General features: G+C 51.9%; 5 protein-coding genes across 7 annotated transcripts; 2 read left to right on the top strand and 3 right to left on the bottom strand.

The window, feature by feature from the left end:
• Positions 1–959: 959 nt before the first annotated feature.
• tah-1 (tall aerial hyphae-1) lies at positions 960–4509 on the bottom strand. Of its 2 annotated transcripts, XM_011395505.1 has the most exons (4): positions 3375–4509; positions 2274–3239; positions 1925–2205; positions 960–1850 (listed from the first exon to the last, which is right to left on the bottom strand). In XM_011395505.1, the coding sequence occupies exons 1-4, from the start codon at positions 3555–3557 to the stop codon at positions 1301–1303; spliced, it is 1980 nt and encodes a 659-aa protein (XP_011393807.1). In that variant the 5' UTR covers positions 3558–4509; the 3' UTR covers positions 960–1300. The 2 variants fall into 2 exon arrangements, with proteins under 2 accessions (XP_011393807.1, XP_011393808.1); XM_011395506.1 differs by having other exon boundaries at positions 960–2205.
• A 522-nt stretch (positions 4510–5031) lies between these two features.
• Positions 5032–6553, bottom strand: NCU00288 (hypothetical protein). Its single transcript, XM_952666.2, has 3 exons — positions 6032–6553; positions 5559–5928; positions 5032–5433 (listed from the first exon to the last, which is right to left on the bottom strand). The coding sequence occupies exons 2-3, from the start codon at positions 5805–5807 to the stop codon at positions 5044–5046; spliced, it is 639 nt and encodes a 212-aa protein (XP_957759.2). The 5' UTR covers positions 5808–5928; positions 6032–6553; the 3' UTR covers positions 5032–5043.
• An 866-nt stretch (positions 6554–7419) lies between these two features.
• On the top strand, positions 7420–10349 carry NCU00287 (hypothetical protein). Its single transcript, XM_952665.2, has one exon. The coding sequence runs from the start codon at positions 7639–7641 to the stop codon at positions 9565–9567; it is 1929 nt and encodes a 642-aa protein (XP_957758.1). The 5' UTR covers positions 7420–7638; the 3' UTR covers positions 9568–10349.
• Positions 10350–10372: 23 nt separating this feature from the next.
• On the bottom strand, positions 10373–15284 carry NCU00285 (the record flags this gene model as incomplete). 2 transcript variants are annotated; one of them, XM_011395503.1, is made up of 5 exons in its annotated part: positions 10373–11395; positions 11453–12043; positions 12110–12358; positions 12422–13249; positions 14593–15284. In XM_011395503.1, 4 exons carry the CDS (start codon positions 14682–14684, stop codon positions 11461–11463), a joined length of 1752 nt encoding a protein of 583 aa, XP_011393805.1. The 2 variants fall into 2 exon arrangements, with proteins under 2 accessions (XP_011393805.1, XP_011393806.1); XM_011395504.1 differs by lacking the exons at positions 10373–11395; positions 14593–15284 and having other exon boundaries at positions 11461–12043; positions 12110–13224.
• A 1700-nt stretch (positions 15285–16984) lies between these two features.
• Positions 16985–18444, top strand: NCU00284 (hypothetical protein; the record flags this gene model as incomplete). Its single annotated transcript, XM_952662.3, has 1 exon — positions 16985–18444. Exon 1 carries the CDS (start codon positions 17710–17712, stop codon positions 18442–18444), a length of 735 nt encoding a protein of 244 aa, XP_957755.2. The 5' UTR covers positions 16985–17709.
• Positions 18445–20464: the final 2020 nt, after the last annotated feature.

Below are 20464 nucleotides of genomic sequence, written 5' to 3'. Positions count from 1 at the left end.
ATCATCCCGTCGAGTCTGTTGCGCCGTGTACACAAGGGTAATTCCACGAAAGCACAGACGGAAGGGTATGATGAAGTGAAGTGAAAATGCCACTCATTAGCATGGTCGCTTGGAGGCGGTCATCATTCCGTTACCTGTCATCGGTCGCCTTGAAATCAAATGTGACTCAGTTATGTTGACGTCGCCGAGCATTATCCCCGGGCGGACTTGAGATTCGGCGAAGAGATGCCGGCTTGTCAGGTATCAAGGTAGTTTTAGACTCGGAGGTTGGACTCGCTAGGGCTTCGGCCCTCTAGTGTAGATGCTCGGTACACTGCCGGAAGACGGCTATGTCTTGCGAGTTCACGCTACACTAGTAACCGAACGAACGAAGGATCGCGAGGCTTTAGCGACTGGCAAGTGGCGATGCTGACGGTAGATCCCCGACGTGACTTCGTCTTCACCAACGCACAAGCTGCCCGTTGTCGCCGTGACCATCCTGACTCGGTCGCCGTATAGCTCTCGGCGAAGAGATCGTGCAACGTATATCTTCTCCATCCTGAGAGATATGGAAGCCCAAGACAGACTTGAGGGTGCCAAGTGCGTCGCAATCTTGATTTGTCGCCGGCGAATTTGTTCGCGATGTTACCCAACGACACTCTGATCTTCAACAACTCGACAACACAATGCAACCCGGAGAAGTCTTCCGCGTTGTTGCCGACTTCCCAGGTTCCAGCCTTATGATCGGTCCAGCACCTTGGGATTGACCCCGTAGCATCCCCTGACATCGGAGCACGCGGGGATACACATGCCCGCAATAATAAGCCGATATCCAATGGTAGAGTCCGGACTCTGGCCCTCCCAGTTCGGCGAGGAGCCCATGTGGCAACACTATCGGCGAACTATCGGCGAACGGTTAGTTATCCGGGGACTTGGTAGTATCCTCACCGAAAAGCGAACGCCGAACCCCCCCCCCCCCGTTCGAGAGACCGATAACCAATCGTGATATTTACTAGGATATTTTATGTAACCCAAAACTATGTCCAAGCAACCAAGCGAGCCCAAGCGTACTGTAACTACCTTACTTGCTCGCAAGGTACTGCACTCTTGAAGGCACGCGCCCAGACACGCCCCTGTTGGCCTTGTCGTTGTTTTGAAAATCCACTACCCAGAGTCGACTATTTAAGTACAAGACCCTCTTCCTGCCTTTCTACCCGCTTTGCAACTACCAAGATTATCTTATACCATCCACTTGCGATTTCTCTTTGAGCCCCTCATCCCAAACCAAGACAAGACGCATCACCTTATCGACGCCATCAGCTCACTGAGCTTGAGTGACGCCAACTTGAGCAATGCCAACTTGAGCAATCAGCCCCTGGTCGAACTCGCTTATGATGCTCTCGTCCGCCTGAATGGATGTCATCATCTGTTCCTGGGTATAGCCGACCCAGAAAGCCGGGGTGATCTGCTGCACCTTCTTTTGGCGGTAGATCTCCTGCGCCACGCCCTTGACCTGGGTCCAAGCCGTATTGGCCGCCTTCCAGACCTTGCTGAGCTTGTTGAGGGCGCCAATGTTCAGCCGGATTTGCTGGCGAAGGTCGGCCTCATCTTCAATCATGTAGAGGGCCCACTTGGACAGGTGGACGATGGAAGAGAGGGTTACGACGCACGTAAAGAAGTGCGTATGGCTGGTCACGGGAACAGCTTGCGTGATCATCTTGCTGATCTCGCAGGCTGCCGTGACAGTGTGCCTAGTATGGGCGTTGTATTGATCGCCTGAGTGGACGGGCCTGTGAGGCGCGCAAGAGTTGACGGCTTGGACTGGCGAAGAGTCAAGCTGGGAAAGAGGCTGGTGGAGCATAATGGTGCACCTACGGGTTGTGAAGGGCATCAGTACACAATTTCCTGAACATGCTTTGTCGGGATTGGTGCAGTGATGACTTACGCATGGGTGATAAAGTGCGCTTGGAACATCATTTCATCAAGCTGGCAATTCTTATCGAGATCGTCCCTCTTGTTATCCGGAAGATGCATTCTCCAATTGGACAGATGTGCCTCCATCTTGTCCACCTCTGCTGCATCCGGGAACATGACGTTCGGCATCCGCATCATCCTGCCCAGATTTCTGGCTGCGGCAACACGATACGCAAATGATGAGAACTCTCGGTCTTCGTCCTGGAACTCCTTGTCGTCAAAGTCCTCAAGACTCATCGGTGAAGGGATGCACTGAAAACAATCACAGGTTAGTCAACATTCAAACATCGGTATCTCATTGCTGTTGGGAAAACACATACCCCTTTGTGGTACTCCTCCTCCTCGCAGGGAAGGCCAACGTCAGTCATGATATCAAACAAAAGGAAGTTGGTCACCCGGTGAACACCAGCAATCATGCCATCGCAGACATAGAGATCCCACCAGGTTCGCCGCCAACTTTCCTCCATGATCGGATCGCCTCGGCCATGCATCACAGCAAATTCCCGCTTGTTAAGGTCAATTTCGATGGCATATCTTTCGCAAATAGCAAGGAGTTCCCGAGCTCTTTCTTGCTCGCAACTGCCGTCTAAGCCAATGATGATAAGCAGGAGCGCCTGGATCAAGAATCCGTCCTTGCGCACACCCGGGGCGTAGCACAGCTGAATGGCTTCATCCAGAAATCTGGCCTTGGCAGGACCTGCATCAACGTAAAGTGAACCAATATATCTCATGGCGGCCATCAATACTGGAAGGTTTGGCTCTGAGTTGCTCTTGAGCAATTCAACCAAGTTCCTCTTGGGCAAGACGAACGGATGACCGGCGTGGAAAAAGTGGTAGAAAGCCTCGAAACAACGCTCTGGCAAACTTGCTGCTGGAGGCTGGATGGGCGGAGCGGCCTGTGTCGCCAATGTCATAGCGGTGCCGTCCATCATATAGTTATTCCTGTAGACGGGGATGCTCGCAACGGATGGGGTTGACGGGAAGGAGAGCTGCGACTGATCCGGCAAAACGACGGAAGGGTTGAAGGCATGGACGGAGGGTGTGGCCATGGTAACAGGCGCATGCCCCAACATCATGGGGCAGCTGTCAGGAGTAGTTCCCGCGTAAGGGGGCGATGAGGACGCATGCCGCTTATTGGGATTGGCGCCGGGAGTAGGGTTATTGGGGTTTCTACGAGGGCCTTTGTACCCACGGCGCGAAGCAATATAGGCACAGTCGGCGACGATGCCGGTCGTGGTGCAACGGCCACATGGGTGGTTTCCATCGCATCTGAGATGTTTGGTTCGCTACATATGGCCGAGGTTTTGTTAGCACACGGGCCACCATTTTTTTTTTTTTTTTTTTTTTATTTTTTTTTATTTTTTTTTTTTTTTTTTTCCTTTTTAGGGAAACAGTGTTGTGATCTGGAATAACAAACTCACACAAGGGAGACACGCCGCTGGAACGGAAGGAGGAGGTACTGATGGCTGTGATGTCGTCGTAGCCACCGATCCGTTCCGGACGGTGCCCGAGGTCGCCGTCCCCGGGCTGTCGCTGGACACTGCGGGCGAGCTGCTACTGGAGGTGCCGTTGCAGTGTGGGGCTTCGGGCGAGAAGGGCTCCATTGTCGGCAATCCGTCTGGCTAAATTTCAGAGTGAAATCGGCGACGTTGGGGGGGTCGTGCTTGCTGGTGTGTCTCGTGCTAGTCAAAATACGAGTCGATGCGATGGGATGGAAGCCGATGTGACGAGCGGAGAAATCGAACGATGGACGTGTTTTAGCTCGGGTCGGGTGGTGATATTTGGATCGAAACCGAGTACGATGTACCAGCTGCTAGCTTGGCTATAGACGCTGGTTCGGCTTGTCTTGGCCTGATAGGACCATCCGGCGCCCACTAAAGCTGCAATATAACTTGGCCCGGGAAATTGGATAATTGATATGGCGTAGCGTGGTCTCCTCGAGCACGTCCCGAGCACAGAAACTTGGCGAAGATGTGCTGGATCTGAAGAATGTCTTCTCGAGTGGTCGCGCCTGGATGAAGTCGGCTTGTTAGCATTTAGCTAGGCCTACGAGGATTCCTCGGCGGTTCCGACAACGTGGGTGCGTATGGGACTATGGGTATCTCCCGAGAGGCTTGTCTTCGCGTCTTGACCTTGGTTGGCGTGCTCTGCCCTGTCTCAGCCTGTCCCTGCGCGGCGGAACCCTAAACTCTGTCTGTTCGGGTAGCTCCATCTTGTGGGGTAACGTCTTCATCGCCCCCAGGAAAATCCCGCCACAGACTTCGTCTGCCGGCCACGACCTACCACGGAACTATCTGTTCGAATACACAGACATAGGATTCTTTTGCTAGGAATTCCAGTTGGTTCTTACCTTGCTCGCTGCTTGGAAAACTGTCTCGGAGGACGGATATCGTATTTTCGGCGAGATAATACGGACCGTGGATTGTGGTACCAGCTCGGAGTTGAGACTGAGGGGTTGCGTTGTTTTTCTGGGAGGACCCTGGGATTTGCGGGCAGGGGGCTTGAAGATAGAAATGAGACAAAGAACCCGGACAGGCCTGGCCTCATGCCCTGTTTATGTTTCTTTGGACAATTGACCGTTGAAGCCAGTTCAGATACGTTCAGTGAGGAAAAAGAAAGCAATCGGCATGTGCATGCATGCGTCAACCCCCTTTCAACCCATAGCCGAGTCAATACCGTCAAATGCCAAGTCCGATATTCTTCAACCTTCGAATCACGGCCTCGCCAGGAGCCAGGCCGTGGCCGGTGAATTCGACGGCTTGTTGGCCAACGACAACTAGTGGGAGCTAGTCCGGAGTTTGACTGAGCGAGTTTCCCTATGGCGCCTGATAACGGCTCGCAACGTTGAGAAAGAGGCGTGCATCGGGTCCTGGGTACCAATGTGCAAAGCGGAACAGTCAACGGTGCATACGCCTCGTTGACTATTTTCTTGTTGTTTTCTTTCTTTTTTCGGACAACGGTATCCCCGCGCCGAAGACAGAAGGCCAAAAGTAGGCTCAGAGGGTTGACGAAGATGGGGGTTCAAGCCTACCAACCGAAACAACAACAACTGGGCACACGCAATTGGCGGAGCAGACCCGCCCTTGCAGGTCAAACAATGGCTGCTACAAGACGCTCAACGGGCTCGGTCTTGGCCGGTGATGACTTGGGGGTCCTCGAAAGGGTGTTACGGATAGGGTGGACAGTCCCGCAACGGGCACGCCTGGCACGCTGGACAAGCACGTTGAGCGCTTCATCGTCGGCGATGCCCAGTGTTTCGCAAAGATGAGCGACAGAAGAAGGCCAAGCGACAAGGATTTGAAAAGAATACACGATTTCCAGAATCAGGCGCCTCGTGGTGGCCATGACCTGCATCGTTACATGAGGTTGCAGTTCAAGGGGTCCCATGGGACTGCCCACGTTGCAAAATGGCCGAAGGATGCGTCTGCCAGCCTTTGGACCGCCATGCCTTTGGGTACCGGTGTGCGGCGCCGCAGTGGGCTACACGTGTACAGTACAACTACATAGGGGAGTCGGACGATGACCCGCCTGCTGCGCCGGTGCTTCCGTGCTCCCACACTCCGTGGAACAGGAAAACGCGTAATAGACTTTGTGAACCCACGGACCCGGCCGTCGGACCGTGACCGGACTCTGACCAAACGGTGGCGGGAAGGGCCGAACCTACGTGTGGTTCGTTCCGAGGTCTTGGGTGGTTGAGGAGGGAATATCCCAACTGCGACCACCTTCTGCGATTTACGAACATTCATATGGTTGAAATTCTCATGCGGGGGCATGGCGATGTCATCGAGACGCCGTAGCAGCGTAAAGGTACGATGTCGTATAACTCGGAGTGGTTGTGCGTATGTTCCCTCCATGAAAAGCTGGATTATAAACGTCGGGTAACGCGCCAGAGAAAGTCAATGTAGGGTGCTGTTTTCATGACAGCTCAGCGGCCTGAAGTGGTGGTGGGGAGCCCTGGGATGCCAGCCACTACTTCTGAATCCAGCTGTTAGTGTAACTATTCCGATACCCGACTCTCTCAAGCTCAGGAAAAAGGGAAGTACACTAGATGGCGGAAAGTTCTGCTAGGTACACGTACCTTGGCTGGTGATCCTTGAGCAGACTACTTGGTTACGTCTTGGGAAGGATGGAAAATGCAAATCCCATTCTCACATTCCCTCGATACCTTTAGTAGAAAGTGGGATGGGCGGTACCTCTTGGTGGGGTCGGGTTCAAGGGACGCGAGGACCTCAGGATCCTCATCACAACTTTCAGCGAGATACATCGTGATAAACCGTTCCTGTAAAAGGGTAGATGATATGATGGATGAAACAAGCTACCGTAAGAGGTCAACCGGTTTTGGTCCCAGATCGACGCGAGAAAGGAAAATGCAGTTTGTCGAACTGAACTGTAGCTGAAATACCTCGAAACAAAGAGGCGGTGGGGTACTGTACCCATTGAACGGTCCCTGTTTGTCATTTCGGTAATCTGGTCCAGATAGTGTGGGACAAGCTTTGTGGCGATGATGCTGTAATGAGTTGACGATGTCGTGGGGTATGTGGAGTTGGTTAATCGATGGATGGAGAGAAGAAGAATTCATCAAACTGCCTCTATACTTCCACCAGGAATGGGGGTGTGAACTGAAGGCACCCAAGTAGTACACTACACCATCTCGCATCGCTGACATGCACGGCACCGTTTAATTGTTAGGGCACGTTCGAATATGTACCTAGCATTTGCACCTGACACGGAAGGTACGGTTACGGTTTGTCCGCTGCGGGTTGATAGACAGATGTTCTTTCCCTGCCTTCCTACTTTTGACTTCCATTCTCTTCACAAAATCAATTGTCAAAAGAACAGCTGTGCACGGGCCTCTCTACAAGCCTTAGTTTAGCTTCCCTTTTTAGGGCCGGGCAATGGAATTGGATTTCCAAAACATGATGGAAGTTCGCTCCGTCTTCAGCTTCTTGCAGGAGATGTGTGTACTCACGGTTTTTAACCATCAGTCACAATCTCGGAGGTGACAAGCACGCAGCATCATGGATACTGTTTATCCACTTGACCGATATCAACAAGGAAATTGTGCCAAGTTCTGACACTTTAGTTATGTTAACTCAAGACTCGGCGCTTCCATCTTCATCATCATCATCGCCATCTCGATGACTGGAATGCGGCTTATAGCCAGGCTGTCCGAACCAAACGATTTCCACCATTCTTTCCAGTCCTAGCACGTCGTTGCAACCTCTGTCTTCGTGCTTCGCCATACGGCATATCCCTAGCGTAATGCTTCGCCATCGCGCATCTTGAAACAGTGGGTTGAAGCCCATGGATGCTTGTGATTGGAGACAGTTGGCGATGGCTTGACTATAGTGGGGGGTGTCATTCGCTAGTGTAACATCACATCATGTCTTGGTGGTGCTGCGGCTCGCCTTGGGGCTGAGGGGTTGGTGAATCCCGAACCGCTTCCTTTTCAGATCTAGCATCTTGATGGTTTTCAATTCGTGGTCATCGCAACTTCCCTCGAGTTTGGCCATTTACCGGGGTAAAAGGTGTGGAAAAGCGGCCATTAACACATATCTCAGGGTGCATTTTTATCAATACTCGCAACATCCCGCCCATTGAGATTATTCTCTCTTGGGCTCCGACAATACTTCAGCCCATCCAACCAAGAGAGAACAAGAATAGCCAAGTTCTCACTCTGGCAAGATGGATCCAGTCACAGCCGCAGGGCTGGCCATCAGTGTCGCCTCAATAGGATTGCAGGTGTATACCGGATGTGTTCAAGGCATCCAGCTGCTCATCACGGCCTTGAACATGCCAGAGGACTGCAAGTACCTCAACCTGCGGCTACGGATGGAACAGCAGAGACTCTTTGCATGGAGTGAAACATCGGGCTTGGTTGACCTTGACGGCAACAACCAGAAAAGGATCCTCGAGTCCAACACCTTCATCCTCCATCGGCAAACTGTCCTTGACCTGCTGGTCCAGGTCGAGTGCCTGTTCAAGGAGTTCAAAGAACACCAAAAGAAGAACAAGTGTCTCCAGGTTGCTTTTGACCCCGACAATGTTCTGTTGAACCCTGAACGCGATGCCGCCGAGGCAAACTTTCCGTTGCCTGAACGAAGGAGAAACTTCATCAAGAAAGCCATGGCCAGTCTCCGTGACACTTCCAAAGAGGTGACAACGAGGCTAAAGTGGGTATCCTTCGACAAAGTAGCCTTTGAGCTGTTACTCTCGCGCTTTTCCGTCTTGAACGACAACATGACCAATATTCTCGACGCTCGCATGCAAGTCGAGATCCATCATACCGTCCAGGACACCAACAGAGGGGTCCTTCAGCTGCATCATAAGATCGCAGATCTCTCAAGGCTCGTCATGGCACTAAACGTCAAACTCGAAGCCAACTCTCCTACGACCCCCATCTCGCAGATGTCGGCAGAGCAAAGGCGAGCCAATGCTCAGGGGCTGCAGCTGCTTTCCCAGCTAGCCAAGTTCAAGGCCTTCAACGAGTCCATCGAACCTGAAAAGAAGTCCACCCCCACTCCCTGGGATGAAGCGACGGCCATGTTCCTTGAATTAGGCAAGCCAAACACACAAAAAGACCTCTTCCTCGACCGCTCCATGATACAGCTCGATGCCGACAACCAAGACTCGGACTTGCCAAGATGTGAAGCAACTCTCCAACTGCCAGGCGGTGCCCAGAAGAAGGTCTGGATAGAGTGGAAGGATTATGATCGTCAACGACCAGACGATCTCTCACCGCCCAAGGAAGTCATTTTCGAAAGAGTCAGGAAGCTGGCGGCGCTTCTGAACCACACACCCAAGCCAGAAGAGTTCCGAACCCCCCACTGTCTCGGCTTCTTTGACAAAGCGGCTGGCATCAACGGCGCGGAAGATGACGATGATATCCGCAACATGCGATTGGGTCTGGTGTTTGAGAGGCCACAAGAAGACAACCTACATACGTCGCTGCCACCAGTATCGCTTCATGATCTGCTCGCGACAAGCCGCAAGCCTCGCGTTACGGACCGGATCAGGCTTGCCCATGCCATCAGCAACTGTCTTTTCTACCTTCACGCGGTGAACTGGCTGCACAAAGGACTCCGAAGCCAAAATATCATCTTCTTCCGAACCAGCAGCGGTCATGTCGACTATGCCAAACCATTTCTCTCTGGTTTTGACTTTTCGAGGCCCGCTCGTGCTGACGAGGAGACGGATATCCCCGACGACGCCGAGCACAACCTGTATCGCCACCCTCTTGCCCAGTCGACAGATCCAGAAGACCGCGAACGGTTCAAAAGAAGCTTTGACATCTACAGCTTGGGGGTTGTTCTTGTCGAAATAGCTCACTGGGCAACCATCGACACGGTCCTCGACATCAATATCAACGAGGCCAGAGTAAGGCCCTCGATTGCACTAAAGGTGCGTGATAATCTGCTTGCGGAGGATAGCATTGCCGAGCTGGGGGCGACCATGGGAGAGATATATGAGCATGCTGCTCGTAAGTGCATTGCTGGTGGTCAGGAGCTGGGTCTATCAGAAGGCGATGAGGAAACCAACGACGTGGTCGCCGCCCGACTCTCGATGGTGCTCCACGAAGATGTCGTCAAGCGATTAGGCGATATCCATGTATAAAAAAAGAGTTCTCAAAGGCGTTGGGCGACGCCAATAAAAGCCACAAGTTCTTGATGCGCCGACCTTTTGAGCAAAACACCGAAACCAAAAAAAAAAAAAAAAAAAAAAAAAAAAAAAAAAAAAAAAAAAAAGAATTCCAAGACAAATGCGCGACGATTTACCATGGTGGCCATCGGCACTTCTATACGCGCAGAGGGATTTAGTGTATGTTGGTGGCGTAGAGCACTTGGAGAACTTCTTCAAGTAGCTGATGATGTTCCAAAAGCGCACTCCACAAACCACACGTTATAGAATCCGCAAAAAGTAGACCTGGAAACGTAAAAAGAAAGGAAAACAGTCCCCCGTATGTGGGTAAGCGGGTCTTTTCTTAGGTAAGTGGAAATTTGACATTGCAAATGCGAGAATTGCTGATATTCTTCCTGCCCCAGTGATAATAATCTCACCACTTAATGCTCCTTCTATCCAAAGATGACGATCACTACCAAGATACACTGTAATCATGGACCATGACTACACACCATAATAGGTCCCGTCATTGCGTCTCTCCCAATGAACTCATCTTTCTGCGGCGCCGATGCCTGGCACGATATCTGTGGTGACAAGGTGAGTGACCGTACATCCTCGATCAACACAACTACCGACATCCTCATCTTAGCGCTCCTCGGTCATCAGTCCCCCCCATTTCAAGATCGGGTTCCTCGTTGTGAGTTGTGGGATGAGGCAAGAAAAACATAGCGAGGAAGGTACGATGAGAAAGCAACTCAGGATTTGGGAATCTGGAAGAAGCGAAGTGAGAGATGGTGTTGGACATGCAGTTTCATATTTGAACCGACGATATGTACTCAGCCCCCGCCATGTTCTATGCTTGAGAGAAGAGAAATCAAACCCATTTACTCCGTTTCATACAAATCATCTAGGTCATAACATGAACATGACATCGTAACATCACAAACCGAAACCAGGAAGTACAAGTAACCTGCTCGCTTCCTTTATATAACCCCGCGATGAACCCGCTTCAACGAAATGTCCAATGCCACCAACTGAGATAACCGAAAAAGAAAAATAACCAATTCGCAAATCAAACCCAAGCTGAGAGCTCATAGAACCTTCTATCTAAATCCCTAAATAACTGCCATGGTATCAAAGAAGGGACCAAAAAAAATTGTCCAACAAAATGAGAAGAGTCGTAAGTCGTCAAGAACCCCATCCCCATTCCCAAGAAGAAGAAAAGTGCCCTTGTACAAAAACAACCCTCTAGAAAGAACAAAACCGGTATATCCGCCCATGCCATCCTCAGTATATGATACTGTTGATCTCATATCCAGCCCCTTAACTTTTTAAACTCGAAAACTTTTCTTTCCAGGAGTCCCAACCATTGCTTTTGCCACCCAGTTCCCATTTTTCCTTTCCTTTGTACATTCGGCCACGGTCAACAAAAAACTTTTCTCTTTCCCTCGTCCCCTGATCTCAACTTCTTCAACTTCGTTTGTCGGATACCCCTGAAGGTGACGCATCAGCGCCCCTGACAGTCTACTCCATGACCTCTGGTCCGGCGTCAATGCGCTGGAGTCTCGAGTAGGTCCATGGAGCCCATCAGACTTTGTCCATATCTCCTCACTCCGGGCGCAACAATGGCTCATGGGCCGGCCTCAACTCGGCGCGGCGAGGTGGCTAGCCCGTCACAGCTTTGTGGCGAGGAGTGGTCCAGTACCGTCATTCGTTTGACGTTGACTGGTTCAAGTGACCTAGCACTTGAAGAGATCGTAGAACCAAAGTCCAGGAGGCTATTCCAGAAGTTGATTTGTAGTTTTGCGTTCTGACAAAATGTCTAATCGTTCAGTTAGTTAATGGTCCGTGATTTCTGAGATGCGGAATGTGAACTTACCGGAACGTCTACATCTTCCAGCTGCGGGGCTGAACACCGTTGGAAAGGGCTTGATGAAGCTTGCCCATGGCGGCCAAGTGCTCCTGAGCATCCTTGATGTACTGAAGGCTTTGGGGGTCCTCGGGCTGAAGGTATTCCTGGAAGATGCTCTGGAGAGCCTTCTGGTGCTCGCTCCATTGAGCACGGTGAACATCGGCCTGGGCCTCAGCCTTGCTAATCTTGTTGGCTGACTTGCGGGAGCTGGTCTTTTCCTGTGCTTCCTGTTTGTCACCCTCGCTCTTTCTCTTGCGACCCCGGGAAGAAGCACTGGCTCCCGATGGGGGAGGAGAAGAAGCGGCCTGGGCAGCAGAGCCGTTGTCGTTGTGAACACGCCTCATGTGGTCCCTCAAGTTCCATTGGCGGGGGAAGCCATGTCCGGGAAGTGAGCGTTCACATCCCTCATAAGTGCAGAGATAGGGCTTCTCTCCATGTCCGTGCATGGCGTGGGCCTCACGCTCATGACGAAGAAGGCAAGCAGTAGAAGAGAAACGGGCGTTCTGGCATCCTTCAACCTTGCAGCGGTAGGGCTTGAGGTGAGAGTCAACGAACTTGCTATAACGGTGGATGATGGTCAGTCAAGTGGCCCGTAGTAGAAGCGGAAGAACAGATTTATCTTACTCATAGTTGCACTTGAGCTTCTCGGGCTTGTGGTTGCAGTTGGTCTCGCCCTCCCATGGGCAGTGGAAAAGACCATCGGCTTGCGGAAGAGCGTTCTTGTAGAGATAGTGATCCCTGGCAGACTCACCATCACCGCTCATACGGCGAGCGCCGAAAGGAGGAGGAAGAGAAAAGGCATCGTCAACAGCAGGAATCACATTTCCATGGATATCCTCGGTGGTAACGAACTGCGAACCGTTGCGGCTCATCCTGATGTTTCCATAAGGGTAAGAGAGTGTCCCGGAAGAAGGCAAAACTTCGGTAGCAACATACCTGGGCGATTGGCCGGGAATAATGGGCGAGATAGAGCTTGTGCTCTCCTCGGGAGAAGAGACAGAAGGAACGCCAGAGAAAACATCCCCCTCGAAGAATCCAGGGGAAGACATGCGCGAAGAGCCAACAGGGCTAGGAGAGCCCCAAGACTGAGGAGAGCTGCCAATCATACCGGCAGTGAAGATCTGGGGGTTCACATGCTGGCTCATAGCAGAAGCACCCATCTCGGCGGAGAAGGGAAGACCATCCGGCATGCCCATCATGCTGGTGTAGAATGCTGGGTGTCCATTGAATGATTCAAAATCCGGAGTAGAGAACTGGGGCACATCCATGATGCGGCCATGTGTCAATGAGGCATCCTGATAACTGGAGCCATTTCCAGAGACATCAAGCTTGGACAACGCCGAGGAGGTCGAGGTGAGATGAACTGATGGAACTCTCGACCTTCCTACCCTCTTGGTTGGGGGTGTCGACTTGGTGATCCTTTGCTTGTGGCTGCTGGTAGAGCTCTGGGAAGTCATGCGGCGCATAGGCTCCGCCTTTGGAACCTTGTCAACCGCGGCAGCAGCAGCATTCCACCTGGCTTGATAGTCCTCCATGGTTTCCGTTTGTTCCGGCCTTGGTGTGTTCTGGCTGAAAGGAATAAAGCAGTCCTCGGCATCTCCAGTGGTATAATAGTCTCCGGCAACAGTGAATTCGGAAAAGTTCTGTGGACCTTCCGTTGTTGCATCCCAAGACGAACCGTTCAGGTCCGCTGGTCCTGTTTGGCAGAAAGAAAACATCCCAGTAGTGGAGGGAAGCATGTTGGTCTGAGCAAAGCTGTAATCGCTGGGGAAGGGTTAGTATGCTATCAAAACAAATCCGGTTGTTGAAGTCGCAGAAACATGAAAGACCAAAGAAAAGCCGGCGTCCAGATGTCACAACTTTGTTCCTGCACATTGCTGCATGTTAGTTTTTGCGTCGCGGGTCAAAGGGGGGTGAGCATGATTACGGACCAACTGGGCTGCCAAAGCAGTGTGTTTCTGGCTATTACGCCATCCAGATCCATGGAGGACTTTGAACAAAGAAAGAAAAACAGAAAACATCCGGGCATATCCAGTCCATATCGGTTGACCAGGTCCGCAATGGCAACAAAAGAAACAAATCCGGCGTCAAAACCATGGGTCGAAATGTGTCCAGGAGTGAAAGTCCAAGGCTGTACCGTCACACGACTCCTGTCTGATACGATAACATCAGAAACTGAGAACGTGTTTAGGTGTTGTCGGAGAATCCAGGGGCTTTTGATTGTTGAGAATGAAAAATCCAGGCACGCCGACGGATGATCCACAAAGGTCCTCTCTTTAAATCCAGGCGAGTGTAATGAGAGGAAAATGGTGTCCCAGGTTTGGATGCTGGGCGAGTGACCGAAGGCGATTGATGCGACATCTCTTTGGCACCTCAAATCCCATTGCGAATAACTGCAAGGGTAGGTAAGGAACACAAACGAGGACGCTGCATGCAAAGGCAGAAAAATGAAGAAATCCTGGCGTAAAGGTGGTGGCCTTTTGGAAATCCTCGACTGTGACCGTGTGTTTGGCGTCTCCTCGATCCTTTGAACAGAAAAAGCAAAAATCCGAACGGAAAATCCACAGATGTTTGTCCGGCAAGGTGAAGTGGTCCAACGGCGATCAATGGCGAATGTTCTTGTCCGATAAAATGTGAGATGCTTGATCTGTCCAGTTGTCCGATACTCACCACAAGATGCTCCGAAGAGACATGCAAATAATATAACAGGAGAACATGCGTGCATGAAAGCAGCAGTTCGTCAGACTCAATGAAGAGTCGAGTCCTTTGGTGGTTCAGTCCATGGCGAAAACGAAATCCGGCAGTGTCTCGTCCGATGTGTTTCCTGTGATCCTCTGGGTCATATCCATGAAAACGGCTTTCCATAGGCAATTCAGTAGTCCTCAAAACGGATATTTGTCAAGTCTCCTTTGGCCGAAGACACCTCAAGCGCAGCCTGACTGAGGCGTTGCTGTGGCGAAGTTGTTGTCGCAACAGTAAAAACACAGAACGCCAGAACAAATGAAAAAAAACAAGACTTGACACACAACAGGATGAAAACGCAAAAGAAACGCCAAAAAAGCACAATGGGCCTCCCAGGTAGAAGATAAGAAAGCAGCGCAAAATACCTCGAGGGGGTGTGAACCTCGTCCAGCTCAACGTGGGTGTTGTAGCCAGACATTGTGTTATCAGAAGTCCGGGGCACAACGATAGCAGTCATTCCTCGGGCTGTGTGTCCAGTTGTCCTGTGGTGGCAACGCTCTCCGGCAGTAACTCTGAGCAAATAACACTCGGAGCAGAGAGCAGAGAGTAGAGAGAAGAGTCCTGTGGGCTGAAAGTCCTTGTGGCTTGAATGGAGAGTGAAGAGGAAAAAAAGTCCTTTGGGCTCGAAACTGGAGTGTGTCGCGAGACTCAACCTTGGGCTGTCGTGGAACACCAGGGCAGAGCGGGAAAGAAGTCCTTGATCCTGTGTGGGTCGTAGATCTGTCTGTTGATCTCTAGTAGCTTTCTCTTTTGGAGTGTGAAACACCAGAACAGAAAGGGAAGAGACGCAAGATGACGAGATGACGGGGAGGCAAGAGCTTGTATAAGAAGCCGAGCTGTGAGGAAGGCGGGATCCGAAGAAGCGTCGAGAAGGATTGCCGTGGATCCGGATTTGGTGTGAGTGGTTCCGTCCTTGGTTGTGTGCGTGGGTGTGGTCCAGGGCTGAGTGAGTCCAGTGAGGGCGTAGAGCAGCGGGCGCTTGGTGGTTGGCTGAGAGGGTCGTTGGGCACAAATCCAAGACGGGTTGGGCTTCCAAGAAAGTGCGGTGAGGAAATTTGGTCGAGGAAAGAGCAGCTGATGGGCAGGCGAGGGGGAAAAAGTCTGGTTTTAATGTCGAGCAGAACGGCCGCTCCTGCCCCTCGTTGCTCCTGGTTTTTCTCTTTCTTTTCCTGCGACCACCAGTGGGAAAGCGAAGCTCATTCCGTGCAGCCTCCTTCCTCATCGCCATGATCCCTTGGTCCTCTCAACCCCGGTCCCTTTGCACCCTCTCACACACCCCCCCTGGTTGCGAGCAGAGTGGTCGTCCAACTCATTCGACATGAGGCTTTGCATTGCAGGGGAGCATCCATGGCATTGCACCAAGACCACACCAGTGAGGTGCAGAACATTGCATACCCCACTTTTCCCGCTCTGCCTCTCCTGCCTGCTGGGCTGTTGCTGTTGCTGTTGCTGTTGCTGCCGCTGCTGCTCCCGTTGTTGCGTCCGTCCAAATTTGCCTGTGAAATGCATCGATCCAGAACACTGGACACCGAGACACTAACACGAGAAATCGCAAAATTGAACTGCGCCAATCCCAACTCCAAACCAAACTCTCCCGTCACCACTGCATTGCACTTTCCCACAGCCTCGTCCTTCACTTCAGTTTCTCACTTCACCTCACTTCCCACTTCCCCCTCTTTTCCCAACCTCGCACCTCCGCCGCAATAATTGCACTTCTGCACCCGGCAGACCTGTCACAATCAAAAGTGCGGAAAAAGCTGAGCTGGCACCACATTCGGCTGCACGTGCAATAGGCCGCGGCTGACGAGACCCGGCGTGATGGTCATGGTCCGGCGTCTGACTGGCCTGTGATCCTGTTTTCCGGCGATGCGACAAGCGATGGAAGAGAAACATGGAGGGTCTGCCAGCGGGGCCAAGCATGCCTCCCCGGCCTATCATGCCCGGTGACGATGGTTAGCCTGCAACCAGGGCCGTCTTTGCGACGGCATTGGCTGCTATCGCTGGAATTGGCTGCAGCACATGGCTTGCCAACTTGCCAACACATCAGTGCAGATAGCCCCCCCGGTCCCAGAGACACCCCCCAGCCCACTTGTTTTCACTGGAAGGAGGGGTCTGACTCCGGGGTGTCAGGGTGTGTTTTGCGCGAATTGCGAATTATGCCTCCCACAACACCACCACCGCCCGTCATCCAGTTCGATATCACACACGCCCTTGGCTGTGACAAGATAACCGGGTGATGAGACAAAAAAGAAATTGAGGCTGATGAGATTATGGGGGGTGGTTTGCCGGGAGATGATGATGCAACAGGAATACGAACAACAAATATCCAGAGAGGCCGGCTATACCGATCAAAAGACACGCCGGGCCTGCCAATATCAGTATCCCGGACAATTGCGATCTTCAATCGTGAGCCGAGTAATCTCATGGTACTCAGCAGACCAACAACCAAAAAAAAAAAAAAAAAAAAAAAAAAAAAAAAAAAAAAATCTGACAGATTCGAAACTTCGAAAGCTGTCTCTTCTCCCATCAATCTGCAAAACGCGATCCGGAATCTGATCAAAATCTGCATGCTATGATGGAGCACATTGCGGAAATGTTTCAAAAGTTTCGGCATCCAACGCATGCGCCGCTGCAATGGTAATCGCGCTGCACTGACAACGCTCAAAGCCAGATCTAACCCCCGCCTTCAATGGTGGTCTGCTCGGGATGCCTGCAGAAAGTGGAAGACTGCCTCGTTGACAACTCATCAAGAAGCTTGGAACTGAGGAGAAGAGCAGCCTCTTCGCAACTGGTTTCACCAAGTGCGTGCTCACCCAATAGCCAACCCGCATATCGAGAAAACCGAATGAGAGGCTTCTCTTCTAGCCAATATTGTTCCAGCACTCCTTCCGCAAGCCATCTTGGCAACCTGAATGGACAGCCATGCACCACTGAAGAAAGAGATGTCCTCCGTCATGAACCAGTCTCGAGGGCCGGATTGACAAACAGAAATGACAGCGGCACACAATCGTCTGATGGTTATTGCTGACTATCGGCCTGCCGTGTCTGCTGCGCTGCAAAGAGGCCGTCTGTCTGTTGATGGTTGTGTCGATGTCTGGTCGTCCGGCCGTCTAAATGGATGAGACTGCTCGCGGCGACGACGTCGTCCGATATCAATTCGACGACTTATCGATCTGACATGCATTGAGCCGCTTCCTGCACTGCCAGCGTGTAATGCAACCGCCTTAGTTTTCTTGAGGATTTTTTCAAAGCCGCATCAACATGATGCTAATCCCCCCCCACAGTCTCCACGACGGCCGTCACTGGCACCCTTCTCGGCATGGAGTTTCCCGACAGCCTCAAACCGCAACATCTGAGTGGCATATTTTGATCTTATCTGCGCTCAATGTTTACCAATATCTGCCACTGTTTGTCTCACGAGATAAGCTGGTTGGGCTTCACTTACCTGACCGCAATGGCGATGCGACAAATGAGGCAATATAATGGTCGCGAATACCATGGTGCCATTGACCAAAAAGCGCCGATTTGCTCTTCGTCGTCGTTGTGTATGCACTGAACGGCTCATAAAGTTGATATGTCGCCAACAACATGATTTCCATGCGCACAGGCACCAATGCGTCCGATATCGTGGGGTCGTCATGCAGGAGAGTCCAAAGAGGGTCAAAGGGAGGTCCAGTCATCGTCATCGGCGTCCGATCAAATCTCGTCGTTTCCCCAGAAGATTCTTCGAGCCATGTCCCGCCCGTCTCGACTCGAACCGCCGTGACCATCTCCTGTTCCAGCGCCCCAGTCGCATGATGGCCACTTCCATATCCTCCATGCCTGCCGCATTGACTGCGCTCATCAACTTTGAAATGTCGACCGCTACCGCCGTCGCATTACAGTCGTTCATTATTTCGCCTCTTCACGTCGTCCATGTGCGCCGACCATGTGTTGAACCACTGCTCAAGTACGGCATGCCGATAACGGTTCCCTTTTTGCCAATGGTGGTAAGCCGTGGACGGGAAGATCAGTCGTCGTTCTGGCCAGAACCTCGAATCGTCCAGATGCCGGTGGAACAACTTCGGTATTACCTGATCGTGGCTCTTTTCGTGATAGACATCCATCTGAGCTGGATCGTCGTCGATAAGACCGGCGCATTCCTCCACGCTATCCTTCGCGCCGTGTGTAGCCATATCGCGGGCGACATTGTCAAAGAGGATGCGTTAAGTCGGTAAATTTTGGACGGCCCTGTGCAATGCAACCATCGTAGCAAGAGTTGGTGATCGATTCCCCCTTCACTCGTACGCCAACATAACTCTTTTGAATGTCTCTTGTCCAGTGCAGTTACGCTCCCCTTGCGATCTCCTCGCCACTTGAACCCAACACATCTTAATCCGATCCTGGAAATCCAACCGCGAGTTTGTAACACGCATCAATTTCGAAGAGCGTAACGTATCGACAGTGCAGTGGAAGGTGGTTGAAAAGGTGGGCATACCGATGAACGTATCCGAGTGAACACCGGCATCCGAAACTTGAATACAATCGTAGGTGATTTATTGAGACGTGAGGATGCATCCAGATGTAGTGAAATTCATTGCAGACGCAATCGATGGAGAATGTTGGAATCGCGAACTGGGTGCCGGACGACAAAGAATGACGGAGGTGGCGAAATCGAGTGTTCGGTCAACAAGGTCGCTACAACTGCTGGGTTGTTAGTGCACTGCCAAGATAGGTACTTTTGCGACCGTCGCAAACTTCCTCGCCGAGCTTCCTTCGTTACAATAGCACCCCATTAACATCATTCCATATCCATGACGGGATTCTCCTCAATGTATATCGAACGGGTGAGACATGTTCGTTGGTCTTCCACCACAAGAGGCTGAGGCCATGGCATCCTGCTTCATTAGTGGCTTGATCATTGACGACCGTGTCTGCCATCCGAAGAAATCGCATGCAAGTCCCATATACACAATCACCGCCATGCAAAAGCAGTGATGAGCCACTTTCGCATGCCATTGAAATCTGATGGCCATGAGGCAGAACAGATCAGAAACCCCCAGCGCAAGCCTCTAGCAAGACCTGCCCGCTGTCGGATGTCATCCTGCCTAGACTTCATGCCCTGCCACACTCCGCCAAAGAAATTCCAGCCATTCCTTGGTCCCTACCACTGGAAGAGTGGCTTGCGTCCGGTCATCGCTCACGATGGTGGCTTGACCAAGTGCCACAACATGTCGTCGATCTCGGAGATTGGTCCACGAGGTCACACAAATCAACGTGATATGCTGTAACGCCCAGAACCCCTCGTTTGGACAGCTTCCGGACATTCAAAGCATCCCGTCAGGCCTTATCTAGAACATGATCTTATAAGGGTCCAGAAATGCCAAGCCAACTGATTTGGTGGGTAGGGTGAACGAAACCTGCGGTTGGCATGCTGTCGAGTGGACATCGGTCGGACGATAGTGTGGTCAGGGTCTGCTGCCTCCAGATGTGTGTGAGTCTCAGAAGAACATCGGTATCAGATGAGTTTCCAGGGGGTGGTGCAAAGCTCCAGATCGGTACTACCGCGGATTTCGACTGGGGCAGAATTTCACCCCGGGGTTACCTCGGCCATCGGCCAGAGGTCAAGGCCCATCTGTAAGTTCCAGCTTGGAACAACATTAACTTCAACACCATCCATCCCAGGGAACATGAACCGTCAAGGTAGTACTCCAAGGGCTGCTATGTCTTGTCGAGGGACGTAAGCTGGTGGTGGCCCAGCACAGCACGTCAATTGTTCTTTTCACAGTCCTCCATGAATGCGTGTGGGCCGATGCATCTTCTCGATGGTCACTCACCTGACGAAATTTACCGATATAATAACTGCCTCTGGAGATGACACCGAGGTAACCGGCGGAAGGCCTGTCCGGGGCCGGGTCCGGGGCGGGTTGTCTGGGTCAGGTGTGCTGTGTTGGTAATCCTCACTCCGGGCTGAGGTTTCGGGAAACGGGCGGTTCATCCGGACCGAGACAGGAAGGGGGAACGAAAAGGGCAAGAACGTGGCCGGCATCCAAATCCGCGACGGGACGGTCGCAAAAGAAACGGGCATCCAACGTAACGGGGCGGGTATTCGGGACTGGGCGGCAAGGTGGGGCCGCCCTTCCAGTGCTCCAAAGAGTTTCCACACAACCGGCGGCCGGCAAGCGAGACCATTGCAACGGGAGAGACATGTGATGAGAGAAGGGGTCTCGCCGACGCACACATCTCATCTCATGAGTT

This window comes from Neurospora crassa, linkage group III (assembly GCF_000182925.2).
Source record: "Neurospora crassa OR74A linkage group III, whole genome shotgun sequence".
In the NCBI taxonomy this organism is placed as follows: domain Eukaryota; kingdom Fungi; phylum Ascomycota; class Sordariomycetes; order Sordariales; family Sordariaceae; genus Neurospora; species Neurospora crassa.
Note: the sequence above shows the minus strand (reverse complement) of the source record. Positions and strands in the feature narration are given on the sequence as shown.